Genomic DNA, 16,122 nt, shown 5'->3' on the forward strand with positions numbered 1-16,122 from the left:
TCTCAAAATATTTGCCAGGTGAAATTTATCCTGCAAGTTTTTGAATATTCAAATATTGCTAGGTGAATTTAACTCCGCAAGTCACTATTATCCCTGCTCAGACTCAACTGTGCACCTGCTCTGAACGAAGCTGTCACAAGAAACGAAGTTGTTTGCAACTCTTGAAAAGCGTGTTTTCGGGGTGCTTTAAACTTGGCAACGTTGCGGGGTGAAAAGCACCTGGCACAATTGCGGGGTGTAAATTCCTTTCAAAATGTTGCGACTACGTTTTTGCAAGGTGAGTAGGTCACCTCGCAACTGTTGTGTTACAGGGCGATATTTACATTTGCGGGGTGTTTTCCACTTGGCAAATTTAAGTATTTTTTTAGTGGTATATTGAGAGTCATTTCATGCATTTGATAATTAGTTATTGATCCAAGGTTCCTAATAGTTGTCATATTGGGACATTAGATGCGACAACTGAATACATAAATCATCTTCCAGTTCTACGAAGTGCTTATTATATTTGTTCCCATATAAATAATTGCTTTAGGATACTGAGACATATACACCATAATTGAATATGTCACACGTTAGAATATTGACATTTATGTACATTGGTTATTGGCAGGTTACTCTCGGTATCACATATAATGGCCACTCTCGTTATAATATTTACTTTGATATGTTGTTACTTATTTGTAGCATTATTCTATTAAAAGGATAACAAGTCACATGTAAATAAGCGAGAGGTGCCATATTACGTTATGAATATCAAGATACAAACAAATTGATCTCATCTTAAAAGCCTGGATTTATCAGTTTGCCGGCGAGGTTAAAGCATGCACTTGGAGGATCCAAAACTATGTTTTAGTTATTTTAAAAGTTTATTGTTAAATAAAGGCGAGTTATGGTGTCGTTGGTTGTTGGTGGTTTTTGAATAATAATTCGGCGCATGATTATCATGTTGTTGTCAATGCATGTTGTTTACGGTCGGTAAGGACCTTAAACGTTGTAGTTATTGTTGAGTTGCATTAATTTATATTACATGCATCATATTTCATTGTTGTTGTGAAAGAGGCGATTTCACAGGTTGGGTGCGAGATTTTCTGAATTGTCCCAAGCTCGGTGTCAGGGCTTGGAGTTCTGTGCGGGGCTCGGGGTTTGTAGTTGATTGGAACCTGGTTCGAACGAGGAACCTTTTGTTGAGTTGATACCACATGCATATGCATCGAGTTGTATAGTTGATTCAGTTGTTGAGTATGTTTGCATTAGTGTCACATTTGCAAATGATTATTGGGTGATGTGTTGTTTGGATGAGAATACATGATGTATTGATGTTGTCATGATTAACTTGCATGCGTACTTGTTGATAGGTGATAGTATTGTGTATGATGTTGAGTTGAGTGTGAGAATGTGATTGTGTGATTTTTGTAAAATATGTGTAGTTGTATATATATTCTACCTTGCAATTTATACCGTTTAATTATCCTCACCCCTTTATTGTTGTTGTTATGGTCTGTGCTTTGGAGTATAGACAAGCAGGTTGATGAGTAGCTTCTTAGAGATGGAGGATGGTGTTGAGGTTTTTCTCCTCTTTTCTTTTTCTTGTGCTCTTAGAATTTCGTTTCTATAATTTGTAACACTCGGCGGGGTGATTGATGATTATCATTCTATTTATGTTAATTACAGAATTGGATGTTATACTCTCGCCATTGTGACGTTTATGCTGTGTTGTGGAGTCTTTCTCTCTATTTGTTTAGTTTTAGTAAAGTATTTTCGTGAAACTTATATAACTTGTGAAGCATGCTCAATTGATAAATTTCGCTGCGATGATACCCTAAGTGAAGGTAAGCATGCGATATTAGGGGTTAAATGTTTTATTTTAAATTATGTGTTATAGATTAGATAGTGATTTTAGATGTGTGACATCCTAATGAGAAATATGTAATATATTCTTGATTTATTTCGCTATATTACGTGCATGGAAATTAGGGTATTATAGTGTGTGTGTGTGTGTATGATTATTTGTATACTTTGTAAGAAAGCACTAATCCTTTTAAAATATATATTCACTCAGACGCTTAGGTTGTTCTTTCGCATACTTCAAGTCTTGTCAGATGTTTTTATCTTGTAGACACTTGCTTGAGTTTACTTGAGATGAGACTTGAGTTATGTTCCATTTGGATGTCATTATTAGATGATAGTCATGTTCATCAAACCCTAATATTCTACTTTGCATATTTAACCGCTTTATGCTTGACTTTATTTGTTGTCATCAAAAACTAGTTGTCATTATCAAATGTTGTTCTATTTAATATGTGTCATTATCAAAAAAATATTTCATAACCTAGAAAACAAGGTTCCATAATTTCATGCTTTTCGTACTATTTCAATTTTGCAATTTTTCTTTGTACTTTGAATCCCTAGAAATTTTAATTAATAAAAGAGTGGTGTTTTCCTTTTCTAAAAGTTTATTTGCCAATATGTTTGTATATTCAAATTATCACAATGCCTCTTTGTCTGTCTTTTTGATTTTGACAAAGGGAGAGAAGTATGCTCGCAGGAAGAGTCGAGCATACTCAATACTTAATTGAGGGGGATTTTGATCACTCAAAACATATATCTGTTGTTTTTTACCACCTTTCTGAGAGATGCGTTTTCAAGTACAAAAACGGGGAGGATGTGGAATCATGTTTTTAAGGCTTACTGATCAAGTAATATATCAACTCTTAAACATGCTTTTGATGATGGCAACTAAAAATTTTGAGTGCAAGCATAACAAGAGGTTAGAGATGCAATCAGACCTAGCAGTGGGTTCAAGAGTTCATTTCCATTGTATAAAGGGGTTCGAGAGTTCATCCTACTAAACACTCTTAAGTTTATTGGATACTCTTAATATCAATTCCTGGAGACAGTACTAAGTCTTCTTGATTGGACCAGTATAATACACAATGTTTTCTCTCTTCCCTTAACTTTTACATTCTACATTTTATTCTTAATTTCCACTGCTAATTTCTAAAATCATTTAAAATTAATTTAAACTCTGAAAATAATGATCCTAAAAGTTTTTCAAACCAAAGTTTTTTTTAAACTTACAATTTAACCCCTATTGTGTGTGGAGTCACGTGTCCAACAGTCATAATCAAGACCACAATATTGACAGGTCTAGGCCTTCATCTTTATTGGTCCAAGATTCAAGCTAAGAAGAGTTGGGCTTCGTTTCTTGCTTCTGGAGTTCTCAAGAAGAAATAGAGTCACCACTCACCGTATCCATTCATCTTTATGGAGTAGCTTGAAATAACACATCACTAAATTCATGGACAACTCTCATTGGATGATTGGAAATGGTAATTAAATTAATTTTTGGTTGCACACTTCCTCTAATCTAGAAATTTAACATTCCTGGTATCTATCACAACAATCTTACAACTCTTGTTGGTATTTACTTGGTCAAAAAATCTTGGTCAAATCCCCTAAATCACCAAACTGTTTTCCATGATCTTTGTTCTTATGTCTCTAAGTTCTTCATTCCTAAGGGGGACTTTAAGGATAATCTGATTTGGGTTGGATCTAATGATGGTTTTCTCAATCTGAAGAAAACTTATGATTTCTTTGATAAACCTAAGTCCACTAACCGTGGTGCAAGTTTCCTTGGAGTCATAGCATTCCTCTTACCAAGTCATTGGTTTGGAGAATAATGCACAACTGAATTCCTACTGATGAGAATCTGCCCAAAAAATGATTTAATCTTCCTTCTACATGATCTCTTTGCCATGGTTATCATGAAAGAACAAACCATTGATTTTTTTATTGTAAGTTTGCTTCAAATCTTTGGAGATGGTTCTCTAACTCCTTCAACATTCACCACTCCATGTCTAGCATTTTAGATAGTTGGAAGGATTTCAATTTAGGTTAGTCCCCTCAGGTGTAAGTGGTAATCAACTTCTGCCTGATTAATTTTCTCTATGTTATTTGGATTTCCATAAACAAATTAAGATTTGAAGGCAAGGTGATGCATTGAAAACTTGTTTGCCTTGAATTGCTTCTAATACCATGATATTATGTAGTCACACTACAAAAGTTACTAATAACTCCATGGTCAAATTTTGCATCATTAAAAAATTCGGCATATCTATTCATCCTCCTAAGCTTAAAAAGACTTTGAAAATTCTTTGACAGTCTCATACTTTAGGTTGGATTAAATGCAACATTGATGACATGGCTATGAGAGTTCCTTCTTTGTGTTCTTGTGGTGACATATTAAAAAATGAATAAGAAAATCATGTTGAAAGTTTTGCTTACTTTTTGAGAGAGGTGAATGTTTTATTTATAGAATTGGATGCATCAAAGATGGTAGTTGAATTAGCTTTTGACATGAAGAGGAATTTGCTTTGGCTTAAGTTGGATTTCACTCTCTTGTAGGGGTGTTCAAAACCAAACCAATCCAATAGAAAACCGCAAACCAAACCAAACCGAAACCGCAAAAAACCACATTTGGTTCGGATTAGTTTGAGTCATCTTTTAACAAAACCGCACGGTTCAGTTCGATTTGCGGTTTGTGTTTTGTAAACCGAACCAAACCAAATCAAACCACATTATGTTACAACCTAAATTTTATTTAACTCACATCCAACCCAAACTTAAACCTATTATACCTTAGCCTTATGATTACGAACAATTTTCTCATCTTTACACATATAATTCAGTTCCGATCTTCTCAAATCTCTAACAACATTATCGCACCTTCTTTGCCACATAAATCTTCCCTCTTCTTCTATAATCTCTACTCTCTTATATTCTTTCTTTTTCACCTTCTTCATTTTTATTTAAATGTTCCGTATTTCAGTTTCGTTTTTATCGCACATCTTCTCTAACCTCTCAACAATTTTTTTTCTTGTTCTCCTTCACTAATCTCTCGTCTCTTCTATTGTTTTGTTTCATTATAATAATTTTTATATTGTTATGCTATTATTTTAAATTAAATGTAATATAAATAACGACAGCTTATAACAGTCGCAACCAGAATAGAATAAAGAATTCAAATAGAAACTCGGGACAATATCCTACCCGTCGCGATTGATAACGACGGTAGGAGTGGCGGTTTTAGCAACCGTCGCGATACACCACGGCGACACACATTTCTGCTACGGTACTGCAACCGTCGTAGATTACAAATTGCGGTTGTTTTAACCGTCGTAACATGCCAAAATAACCATCGCAATCTGCCAATTTTCTTGTAGTGTATGCTATTATTTTGTGTTTAATATTTCACTTTTATCTAATTTAATTTTTACATATTAAATGAAAAATTATTGTCAAAATATGATGAATTTTGTTGTTATTTGATAGTGTATGAATGTCTAAATACAAAATTATGTTGTCATCTATATGTGTATGCGTGGCTCAGTAAAATATTTGTAAAAAACCAAACCAACCGAACTGAACCAAACCGCATTAGTTTGGTTTGGTTTGGTTCGGATTTTTTTTAAAAGGCAACCGAACCAAACCAAACCGCACGATTTTTTTCTCTTGCAATTCGGATGATTTTTTCGTCAAAATCGCCCAAACCGCACCGCGAACACCCCTACTCTCTTGTATTTTTGTTCTTTGATTTTTTATTGATTGATGTTTTGGTTTAAAAACAAAATCCTCTTTTCTTATAACTGGTTAAATGATTATCAGAGATTTTAGTCAGTGTTTTAAAAACCGGATCGAACTGGCTGGTCGGACCGGTTAGACTGGGAACCTGAGGGGTCACTAGTCTGTTCTGATTGCTGGACCATATATGTTATTGAACCGGTGAGAACCGACCAAAACCAGTGAACCGGCGGTTTTAAAAACCGGTGGTTCAAATGCATACCTTTTTTCCGCACAAAACGAAGACATTTTCATATTTTTTTTAATGAAAAATATAATAAAATTATAATTAGACTTTATTCAAACCTTATTTAGAATAACTTTTTTCCTGTTTGCAGTTAGATTTGGTATAAAATTTATTTATATTTATATTATTATTTTGTTGTGAGTGATCATTATATTTAAAATTTAAATGTAAAAAATAAACATGTGAAATTATGATATTTTAAAATTGTAAAATTTTGTAGGTGTTGTGATATTTTTTAGAGATTAAATCATCCGGTTCGACCAATTTAATAAATATATTGTATTGCAATATAGACCGGTTTATTCAATCGAGTTATCTAGTTTAATCCGATTTAGTCATGCGGTTCGATCAGTGACCCAGTGGTTCAACCAATGAACTAGTGACCCAGTACCCTCACCAGTTTGATGAACAATCCTGTTTTTAAAACGTTGATTTTAGCAATGTTTTCTAATAATTTAAATAAGCTTATATTAGTTCTTAACATATTCATATATTATTATAAAATATGATTGAATTATATTTATCATATAAAATTATAATATTTAAATGTGATCTTAAATTCAAAATATAAATTCATTTTCGTGAACTTATTAATTCATTAACCTACTTAAATAAAAATGAAATTATTAAATTAAAAATGTTAAAACAAAATTGACTTTTAAATAAATTTAGCATATTTTTAAAAAAGCCTAAACCTACGGGTTCCCGCCTTGTCTAACAAGTAATCCGAATACATTTTCTAATGCACAAAATTAAACCAAGTGAAAGATTTGCTCTTTAAGCCTATGTTAGCGAGAAAGTCCGCACAAAAATTGACTTCACGAAATACATGAGTGATTCTGAAATCTATAGCAAGAGTATACGCCCACCACGTAAGCCAACGAGATTTGATTTTCCACATCACCAAATTAGAGTTCGAGAAAGTCTTCACCACCAAAACCCAATCTGTTTTCAGCCAAGCTTCGTCCACTTCATTTGCTTGGTTTTCTCAATTGCAAGAACAATTGCCATGAACTCAGCCAAACCAAAACAGAAGAATCATGATACAAGAAAGCACTAAAACTAATTAAGTGAGTAGCATGATCATCACGAAAGATTCCTCCACAAGCTGCAAGCAAAGGCGAACCGACAGCCACCCCATCAATCAGTGGCGGAGCCAGAAATTTTAGGGAGCCTGGGCAAAATATTTATACATTGTTTTTACTAATTTTACACCATGTTTCAACTAATTTTATCCTTGATTTTGTCTAAAAAATTTGCCCTTAATTTTGTTCAAAAATTTTACACAATGTTTTTACTAATTTTACCCTTAATTTTGTCTAAAAATTACTAATTCTACCCCTAGTGTTGTCTAAAAAATTAACTATTAAGTGAGGAGTATACAACAAAAGAAGGGGTTGAGCCCGGGCGCGTGTCCGGGCTCGCTGGGCTATAGCTCCGCCCTGCCATCAATATTACACTTAACCCAATCCTTAGCCGGAGGACACTAAAAAACTTTAATCATGGATCGAGCAGTTCTAGCTTCTGCCTTCTCTCTTGATTCTGTTTCTGCGTCAATGTCATTTCAGTCCAATCGACTCTGATCATGAATGTCGTAAATTCAATATCCAAATTCTGAGATTCACATTACAAAGATTATTACGAGGAGAAACATGTTCTTTTTACGAAGAAGAAGTGCGGGGGTAGTTCACAGATTTGCTTCTCCATTTAATTGAATGGCATAGCAGAGAGCATACGAGGATGAATATACTAACATCAAACCTTTTAAGAAAAGAAAAGCTGCAAATTTATTTTCACACTGGGAGGAAATTGATGAGAGAAAAAAAATACGTAGTTTTTTTTTTAATCTAATTCAGCGAAAATGTTTTTAAAAAATAGGGAATATTTACCGGAGCCAAAAAAAAGGCGGCTTGCATTTGCATTTCCAAAATTAACTTAAATTCAACCTGAAAAATGAAAAATCCATCACTCCCCGCCTGAAATTGAAACTTTCATTTTCACTTATTGCCACCATATACAAAAATTAACAAGAAGCGCTTTCATTTCAAATTAAAATTAATTCTAAATTTTCATAATTAAAAACTACTAAAAAATTTCATCTCTCCCTCCACCATTCCAATTTTAAAACCAAGTCCCTCCGTTAAAAAACAAATATAAATACACCACATGCCCCACATTCCATCACATCACATTCTCCTTTCCCAAAATACAATATTTTAATTTCTTTTCATTCCAACATTAATTCTCTCTACTATGGAATCAAATTCAATCACATCAACCTCAACCATATCCATATCCAATAATCAAAGCAACAAAGAAAATGTTCCACCAGTTTGCAAGAATAAGATCTCGATTTCTCACACTGCTTCTTCATCATCTTTCAAGAGCAAGAACAAGAAAAAGGTAATTCAGAAAAAACTGAAAAGAGTTCCTCTTGCTGATATAACCAATCTCTGCAACGTTTCTTCCACATCTTCAGCTTCAACTGACTTTACTCTTTCTCACCAACCCCTAATTGGAGTCTCTTCTTCAATTTCTTCTTCGAATTCATTATCAATTTCTTCTTGGAAGGGGACGCCAAAGCCTTTGAATCTTGCTTCTAAATCATTGAGGATGGGATTCAGATAGCTATAGTTGTTACTGTTCATCATTGATTGTATCGCAACGAAATCGATTCGATTTTGTTTTGATTTTCTTTCCTTTTTAGGTAGATTGTATCAATTGTAATTTGTAATAGCATAGATTCATAATTTACAATTCCAGAATTTGGATTGTATTATTAATCAATAATTCGTTTTACTATGGATGATGTTGACGGAATAATAATAGTGTTCTTGTGTTTTCGAGGAAAATGTATCATTAATTGCGAATAGAGCCAAATATCAAAGTTGCTTTGGAATGTGCTAGATCTAAAATTTGCATACGGACAGTGACAGATAATAAGTTGCATCTTAATGTGTGTATATATTATAGAATTATAGAATATACTTTTATTAGTACTACCTCCGTTCCTTTTTATAAGAGAAAATTCACTTTTTAGATTAATTGAATAATCAATGTATCTAGTCTATAAAAAGACCAAATACATTAGTTATTCAATGAACCTAAAAAATGACTTGTCTCTTATAAAAAGGAACGGAGGTAGTATTATATATTCGCCGATACAGGGAACACAATTTTATTAGGCACAAAAATATGTTGGTGTATGCTTTTTATTTTAGATTTAATTTTGGGCCTTTCTTTTGGATTTTTTTTAAAATAATTTTTATAATGTACACAATTTTGTGAATTTTTTTTTTTAAAATAAAAGTATAAAATAAAATTTTGATTTTAATAGTTCATTTTAAAATATTATTTTATATCAAATTTTCATCGAACAATATAAGATCATTCATATTACCAAACAAGCAATCTCTCAATACGTCAACATTAAATTTCAACAATGAATATAAATATTAATGCCCATTTTCATCAAATACTATTATACATGCATATATTAAATCTAAATCTATGTATAGTCTTTATCATCTAATAAATGATAAACTTGATAAATACCTTTCAAATATCAAGTTATTGTTGAGTTTGGAAGAAAATATACGTGTTGATACTCTTCATGATGGATTGTGATTGTCGGTGAAGACAATGAAAGTTAATGTATTATTTTCAGTCAAGGTGAATATTATTGGGATTGGTTGAAAATATACATGTTGAAGAAGTCTCACATCAGTTAGTTTTGTGAAGAAATAGGGAGTCTAAAGTTATATATAGGATTAAAGTTCTTCTAAGTCTCATATCGCTTAATTTAGTGATAGAAGTGGGAATTCAAGGTTATATATAGGAATAATGTTTTTCTTTACAGGATGCACCTGTCAAAAGCACTTTAAGGTTGTCTTTGACTTTCTTTGTTCTCTTATGCTCTTGTATTAGAGTGCTATGAGATGTAGTTAAATATTTATTTTGGAGGGTGTAGATGTACTGGGGGGCTAAGTTAGTTTATGTGTTGTAAAATTTTTCACATAGTGTTATTCTCTGGTTGTCTATTGACAACAATCGTGATTTTTTCTTCGATTTTGGAATTTCCACATTATGTTCTTGTGTTGTGATTGTGTTCCTCTTTTTTCTATATGCTTTGTTTGTTTTTCCCAACAGTTATACCTTAAAAACATGTTTTAGGCAGCCAATCCAAAACAAGCATTAAAAGCGAAGAATCCATCAATATTAAAATTTAAGAAGAATTACATAGAACATTATGGTAGAAATCAAAACATAAGTAACATAACAACTACATCTAATCCCAACAAAAGATAAAATTAGCTACCCATCCAATCTTCAAAAATTAAATGAAATGAATATCTCAAATAAAGGCCTGACACCTCTAATATAGGTTTGGGAAAGGTAGGCTCGCTAGGCGCACCTCCCAAGCTCGCTTAGCGTGCTTACTTTCTTCTTGGTCAAGTCATGCCAGCTACCATTGGCCTAGCCTTGGCTCACTAAGTGAACCACTCAAGCTCGCTTAACCACCAAATTCTTGTTTCATATTGAAATAACTTAACCCTGAAGTCTTAGAACCATCTTTTCCCGCTAAGCACACTTGTGTTTTCTAGCTTAGTGAGAATGCACCTTTGCTCACTAAACGCACATGTATTCTGGGCTTAGCGAACATTGATTTGTTGGGAATTTTTTTGGCTTGGTCTCTTGTGTTGTTTTGGTTGATTTTTTTATATTTTTTCTTGAGTTTCATACATGCATAGTTAAAATATCCAGATAGGAATTTTATCATTTTCACCAATAAACCATGGGTTTTTTATTTGATTCATTGCAAAACAAGTCAATAAGTACCTATGTGTTTAACATATTTTTAGAACTTATCATCTCCCCCAACTTATCTTTTTGTTTATCCTGAAACAAAAATTCAATCAAATGGTTCAGAAGAAGTTCAAGTGCATCTTTTAGAAGAAGTTAAATGACACGATTAGAAACTTTTGAATAAACATTTTTGTTATGACAAGATTCTTTTTATAATGAAATTTCATAATCAACATTATGATTATCATCAAATCATAGCATACAATATAAATATATTCACTGTTTTTATTAAAATACAATTTTTTTTAATTTTATATTATTTTCGTTTCAATTTATTAGTACAAATTTGTTGAAAATTTGTTAAGCTTCTTCGTCATCATCCTTCTGAGTCTTGGTGAAGATCAAATGCTGGATTTTTTTGCATATTTATTGTATGCAATATATTTTCGATGGCTTTACATGCATTTGTTTCTGGTATAAAATTAAAAAAGGTTAGATAAGAAAATTAATTTATTATATTATAAGGCAAGAGATTATGTAAGGAACACCAACCTTAAACCAATACTTTTTTGTGCTGTTGCAATCCATCCCAGAGATTGTTTTCACGCTTCTTTAAGTTTTACTATTTTCAATAAAAATGTTTTCATTATCAATATTTATTTTTCACAGCATATAATCCAAGATATATAGTTGATTTTACGCAGATCAATGATATTTCTTATGGATTGATATATTGACAATGTCTTAAATGTTGATTCTTTATAGATGTATGACAAAAATTCATTTATAAAAAAATTGAATCAATTTTCCCCTCAAATATTTATGGTTACCGAGGTAATATGTTATTTAATTTTTAAATAAAAAAAATAAAATAAGTACTTTCCCCCTCGGTTGTCAGTCGACTCGAAGAAATACATTACTCCAATTACAGACCCGAAAAGAAAATGATGAACGGTAAGAAATACCAGTGACAAATTGTTATCATCCATCATTTTCTTTTTGGATCGTAGTATCTTCTCAAAATGATTAGGAATAAGTTTCTTAATATTGTCATCCAAGAAAAGAATTAAATCATTATTGAAGTTTTACCTTGGATGACAACATTGAGAAATTATTTTCAAATATAAAAATGTATGGTAATGGGTGAAATTAACAACAATATTATTATGTGAGATAGATTGCAAGAGTAGAAAAATATTTTGTTCAAGGTTGATAAAATTAGTTTCTTCAAAGAATAAATGTAACAATAACAACAACAATAACATACAACCTTGAAATATTTACTTATTAATTAAAAAATCTTAAAAATATTTTTTTGTCTTGAATGGATTCTTTTATTTCCCTTAATTGGTAGTATAACAGAAGGAATAGATGACTTAGTATTCAAATAAAAAATAAAATAAAAAGAATTCGTCGTTATAAAAGAAATAAAAACATAAAGTGCAGTTGCTAGGATTCGAAGTGTGTCGCTAAGTTAGTTTTCACCTCAACTATGTGTATCAAACAAGGGAATATATGATATTTTTAAAAAATAAAATAAAACGTGACCTGCCCAGGGTTTATACCACGATTTTTTGTTAGGTGAGATGAAAGTTTTATCATAAAATATATTATTTATAATAGTGGTAGGTTTTAACTTTGACCATCCTTGCATTCCACCTCTTGGAGAGAAATTTGGCCTCTCATCAGGCCATAATAATAGGGATGGTGTAATAGAAAATTTGGCTTAGCCGTGAATATTTTTTGCTTAGTCATCAGTGAGCATCATAATTTGTTAAGCGACCAATAGGGCTTGCTTAGCCACTAGTGAGCATTAGGGCTCTCTAAGTGATAGAAGGGTAATGATAGAAGGGTATTATTACGACTTATATTAGTAGTAATGTTATTGTTAGAAGGGTAATAATAGAACTAATATTATTAGTATGGTTATTGGGCTTTTAGTAGTGTTTGGGCTTTTATATTATTAGTATCCATTTAGAATGTTATATAATGTAGTCTCATAGAGACATTGAAAAAAAAAAGAAATCAAAGTTATCTTTTAATTCTATTTTCTTAGTTTGTTTCCTTGCTTCTCTTTAGTTTAGTAAGCCTTGTTAGGGTTAGCATTCAACTTCCTAACAATTGGTGCTTTCATCATGTACTCAAATTCTCCTATGGATTACCCTTATCTTACACCTTCATCTCATCAATGGAGCATTCCTCCTACCTATCCCACAAACCCCTCTTTCATAACTCCTACCACACCTTCATTTCCATCCTTTCCATGGGAACTTTTCTCACCCTATTACACAAACCCATATGTTCCAACACCATCACCAATTTTGTATCCAAATCATGGGTATTCACCACATCCACCAAACACTAACTCATATTCATCTTATTCATCATCTCCTCATTCATATTACTACAACCATTGTTACATACAACTGCATCCAACAATCACCCCCTCCACAATGAGTCATAAATGTCAAAACCGTTTTAGTACTAGAAAAGATTTTAAGAAGTATTGGCAAGCTTCTCATCTAAGTTTTAAGAAATCATCTCAAAAAAATTTTCAAAAGCTTTCTGTTTCGCGAAAAAAACAAAAAGCTAAGTTTCCCAAAGTTCTCTTTGAAACAAAGCTAAAACAACAATCAGAACAAACTCAAAATCCGAACATGGTCGGATTTTCTGCTTTCAACTATGAATCGTCTTCTTTCACCGCGACTTCTTCTGTGTTCGGATCTTCATCGGCTAATTCAACACAGTTTGGAGCATCTTCTTCGAACCCATTTGGAGCACCGTTGGATTCTCCACCATTTGGAGCATCTACCTCGGCTTCTTCGACTTCTTCAACGCTGTTTGGGGCATCATCATCTTCCTCGACTTCTTCGACTCCGTTTGGATTTGCGTCTTACACAACACCGTTTGGAGGAACTTCATCTGCTTCGACAACATCAACTCTGTTTGGTGGAACATCATCTACGACTGCAACAATAACATCTGTTTTCAACTCATATGAGATCGACGCGAAGGTATTGTTGTTTAATGATGTTTTAGAACATAATGCATATAAGGTGTTTGATAAAATACCTCTCTATGTTTCTGATGAGATTACGTTGGAAGATACTGGTTCCATTGTTTCTATTAAAGCTGAGAATGACGAGGAAAGGATTGTGGATGGACAAGGTCTTCGAATTAGAGTAGATTGTGATGGATACTCTACTGCTAGTTCAATTGATTATGAGGGTTTTAGTGATAGCGTGGTGCAGCACCGTTCCCAACAACCACGGTTCTCAGGGGAGTTAGATTTGGAGTTGCAGCAAGGTTTCACTTTGAATACCATAGCGAAACCTCCACGACCTCCGAAACCTCTAGTTGAGTTGAGTGCCTCAGCAGGCTCATATATTAGCGTCGAGACAGAATCTATACGTTGTGATTTTTCTGCAACATTATCACCAAAAGTCCCTTTGACTTCTCAAGAATTCACACCTTCACCAGCAGTAGAATCAAGTTTTGAACCCCCGGGTCAGATCAATTCACAAAAAGAAATAGAAGAAGGCGAGGAATATCTTGAGGTTCAAAATTGTGGCATGGAAATAAATGATCATCCACACTCAATCTCATTGGAGTTGCACGACCCTACCGATGCACCGGGAATAAGCTTTGAACCCTTGACTGAACTTGGTCTACATACTGAAACAGAACCTCAAGTATCAGAAGCTGTAGCATATATTGAGAGCCACCATCCTACTGAGGAAACCAATATTGAGATTGATGCCGCTTCCGAGGTTAGTGCTGAAACAGAAACTGAAAACGGAGGTTCTCAAGTGAAAGTGGAGATGGATGTTCTCACTGGTGAGATGGTAATAATTCAATTGCCTCAGGTGTCGGTTTATCTTACGTGTGGCGATAAAGACTTTGAAAAGTCAATAGCATATTACAGCAAATGTGGAGATTATTCAAATTCTTCTCAAATGGCCTTCTTTCTCAATTATTCTCGCACTCTTAGTTTCGTTCGCTCTCCCATTCCCGCAATGCTTCTTTCTTCTTCTGCATTTCAACAAGGTGATTATTTGGTGCTAAACAAAGGAAAGACGATGGATTATGTTAATGCACCAGGAAGAAATCGTTTCTTTGTTCCAGGGCCGGTTAACATACCCGACCAGGTTATTCGGGCTATGAGCCGAAACAACGAGGACTATTGTTCTCTTGCAATTCCAGCTCTAAAAAAAGTGCTACTTAAGGATGTCAAAAAGATTTTCAAGACTACTACTGGAACACCGTTTCTTTTCCCTACAACTGGTACTGGTGCTGGGGAGAGTGCTCTGACAAACACATTGTCACCTGGAGATCGGATTGTGTCTTTCGTGATAGGCCAATTAAGTTTGCTTTGGATTGATCAGCAGCAATGCCTTAAATTTAACATTGATGTTGTGGAATGTAAATGGGGCCGTGGCGCCGATCTCGACGTTTTGGAATCAAAACTTGCTTCAGATTCTGCACACACCATAAAGGCTATTTTCACTGTTCACAATGAGACAGCAACTGGTGTCACCAATAACTTGGCCAAAGTCAGACAACTTCTTGATGCATACAACCATCCAGCCCTCCTCCTGGTTGATGGAGTGTCATCCATTTGTACTCTCGATTTCAGCATGGACAAATGGGGAGTAGATGTGGCTATAATAGGATTTGTGGTTGCTATCCCTAAAGCTATTGAAGCTTCGAAAATTGGTAAATCACTTAGAGTTTTCTTTGATTGGGCTGACTACCTCAAATTCTACAAGTTAGGAACCTATTGGCCATACACTCCTTCCATTCAGCTTCTCTATGGTCTCAGCGCAGCCCTTGATCTCATTTTCGAGGAAGGACTTGAGCAATGGGATCCAGGAGTAATTTTAGAACCTTGAGGACAAGGTTCAAGTGAACCCCGCGGCAATGATAGAAGGGTATTATTACGACTTATATTAGTAGTAATGTTATTGTTAGAAGGGTAATAATAGAACTAATATTATTAGTATGGTTATTGGGCTTTTAGTAGTGTTTGGGCTTTTATATTATTAGTATCCATTTAGAATGTTATATAATGTAGTCTCATAGAGACATTGAAAAAAAAAAAGAAATCAAAGTTATCTTTTAATTCTATTTTCTTAGTTTGTTTCCTTGCTTCTCTTTAGTTTAGTAAGCCTTGTTAGGGTTAGCATTCAACTTCCTAACACTAAGCAAACACCAGAGCTCGTTTAACCAACTTCTGCAATTTTTGTGTAATTCTTGTACTTGCTTTAAATTTGATCATCGTGTGAACCATTAATTTAGGGAAAGGATTTTCAAAATATGATTAGTTAGTACTTAAATGTTTTATGAGCTTTGATGCTCATGTATTCGGTACATAATAAAATGCCAACATACCCAAGTCCTATGTGCAAGGTAAAACAAAATTTATCACATTACATCAAGCTAACATAACT

The 16,122-nt window shown here is 33.5% G+C and overlaps 1 protein-coding gene across 1 annotated transcript; it reads left to right on the forward strand.

Annotated features, from left to right (window-relative positions):
• The first annotated feature begins 14,751 nt into the window (after positions 1-14,751).
• On the forward strand, positions 14,752-15,564 carry LOC131629461 (serine--glyoxylate aminotransferase-like). Its single transcript, XM_058900248.1, has one exon. The coding sequence runs from the start codon at positions 14,752-14,754 to the stop codon at positions 15,562-15,564; it is 813 nt and encodes a 270-aa protein (XP_058756231.1).
• Positions 15,565-16,122: the final 558 nt, after the last annotated feature.

This window comes from Vicia villosa, unplaced genomic scaffold (assembly GCF_029867415.1).
Source record: "Vicia villosa cultivar HV-30 ecotype Madison, WI unplaced genomic scaffold, Vvil1.0 ctg.000567F_1_1, whole genome shotgun sequence".
Taxonomy (NCBI): domain Eukaryota; kingdom Viridiplantae; phylum Streptophyta; class Magnoliopsida; order Fabales; family Fabaceae; genus Vicia; species Vicia villosa.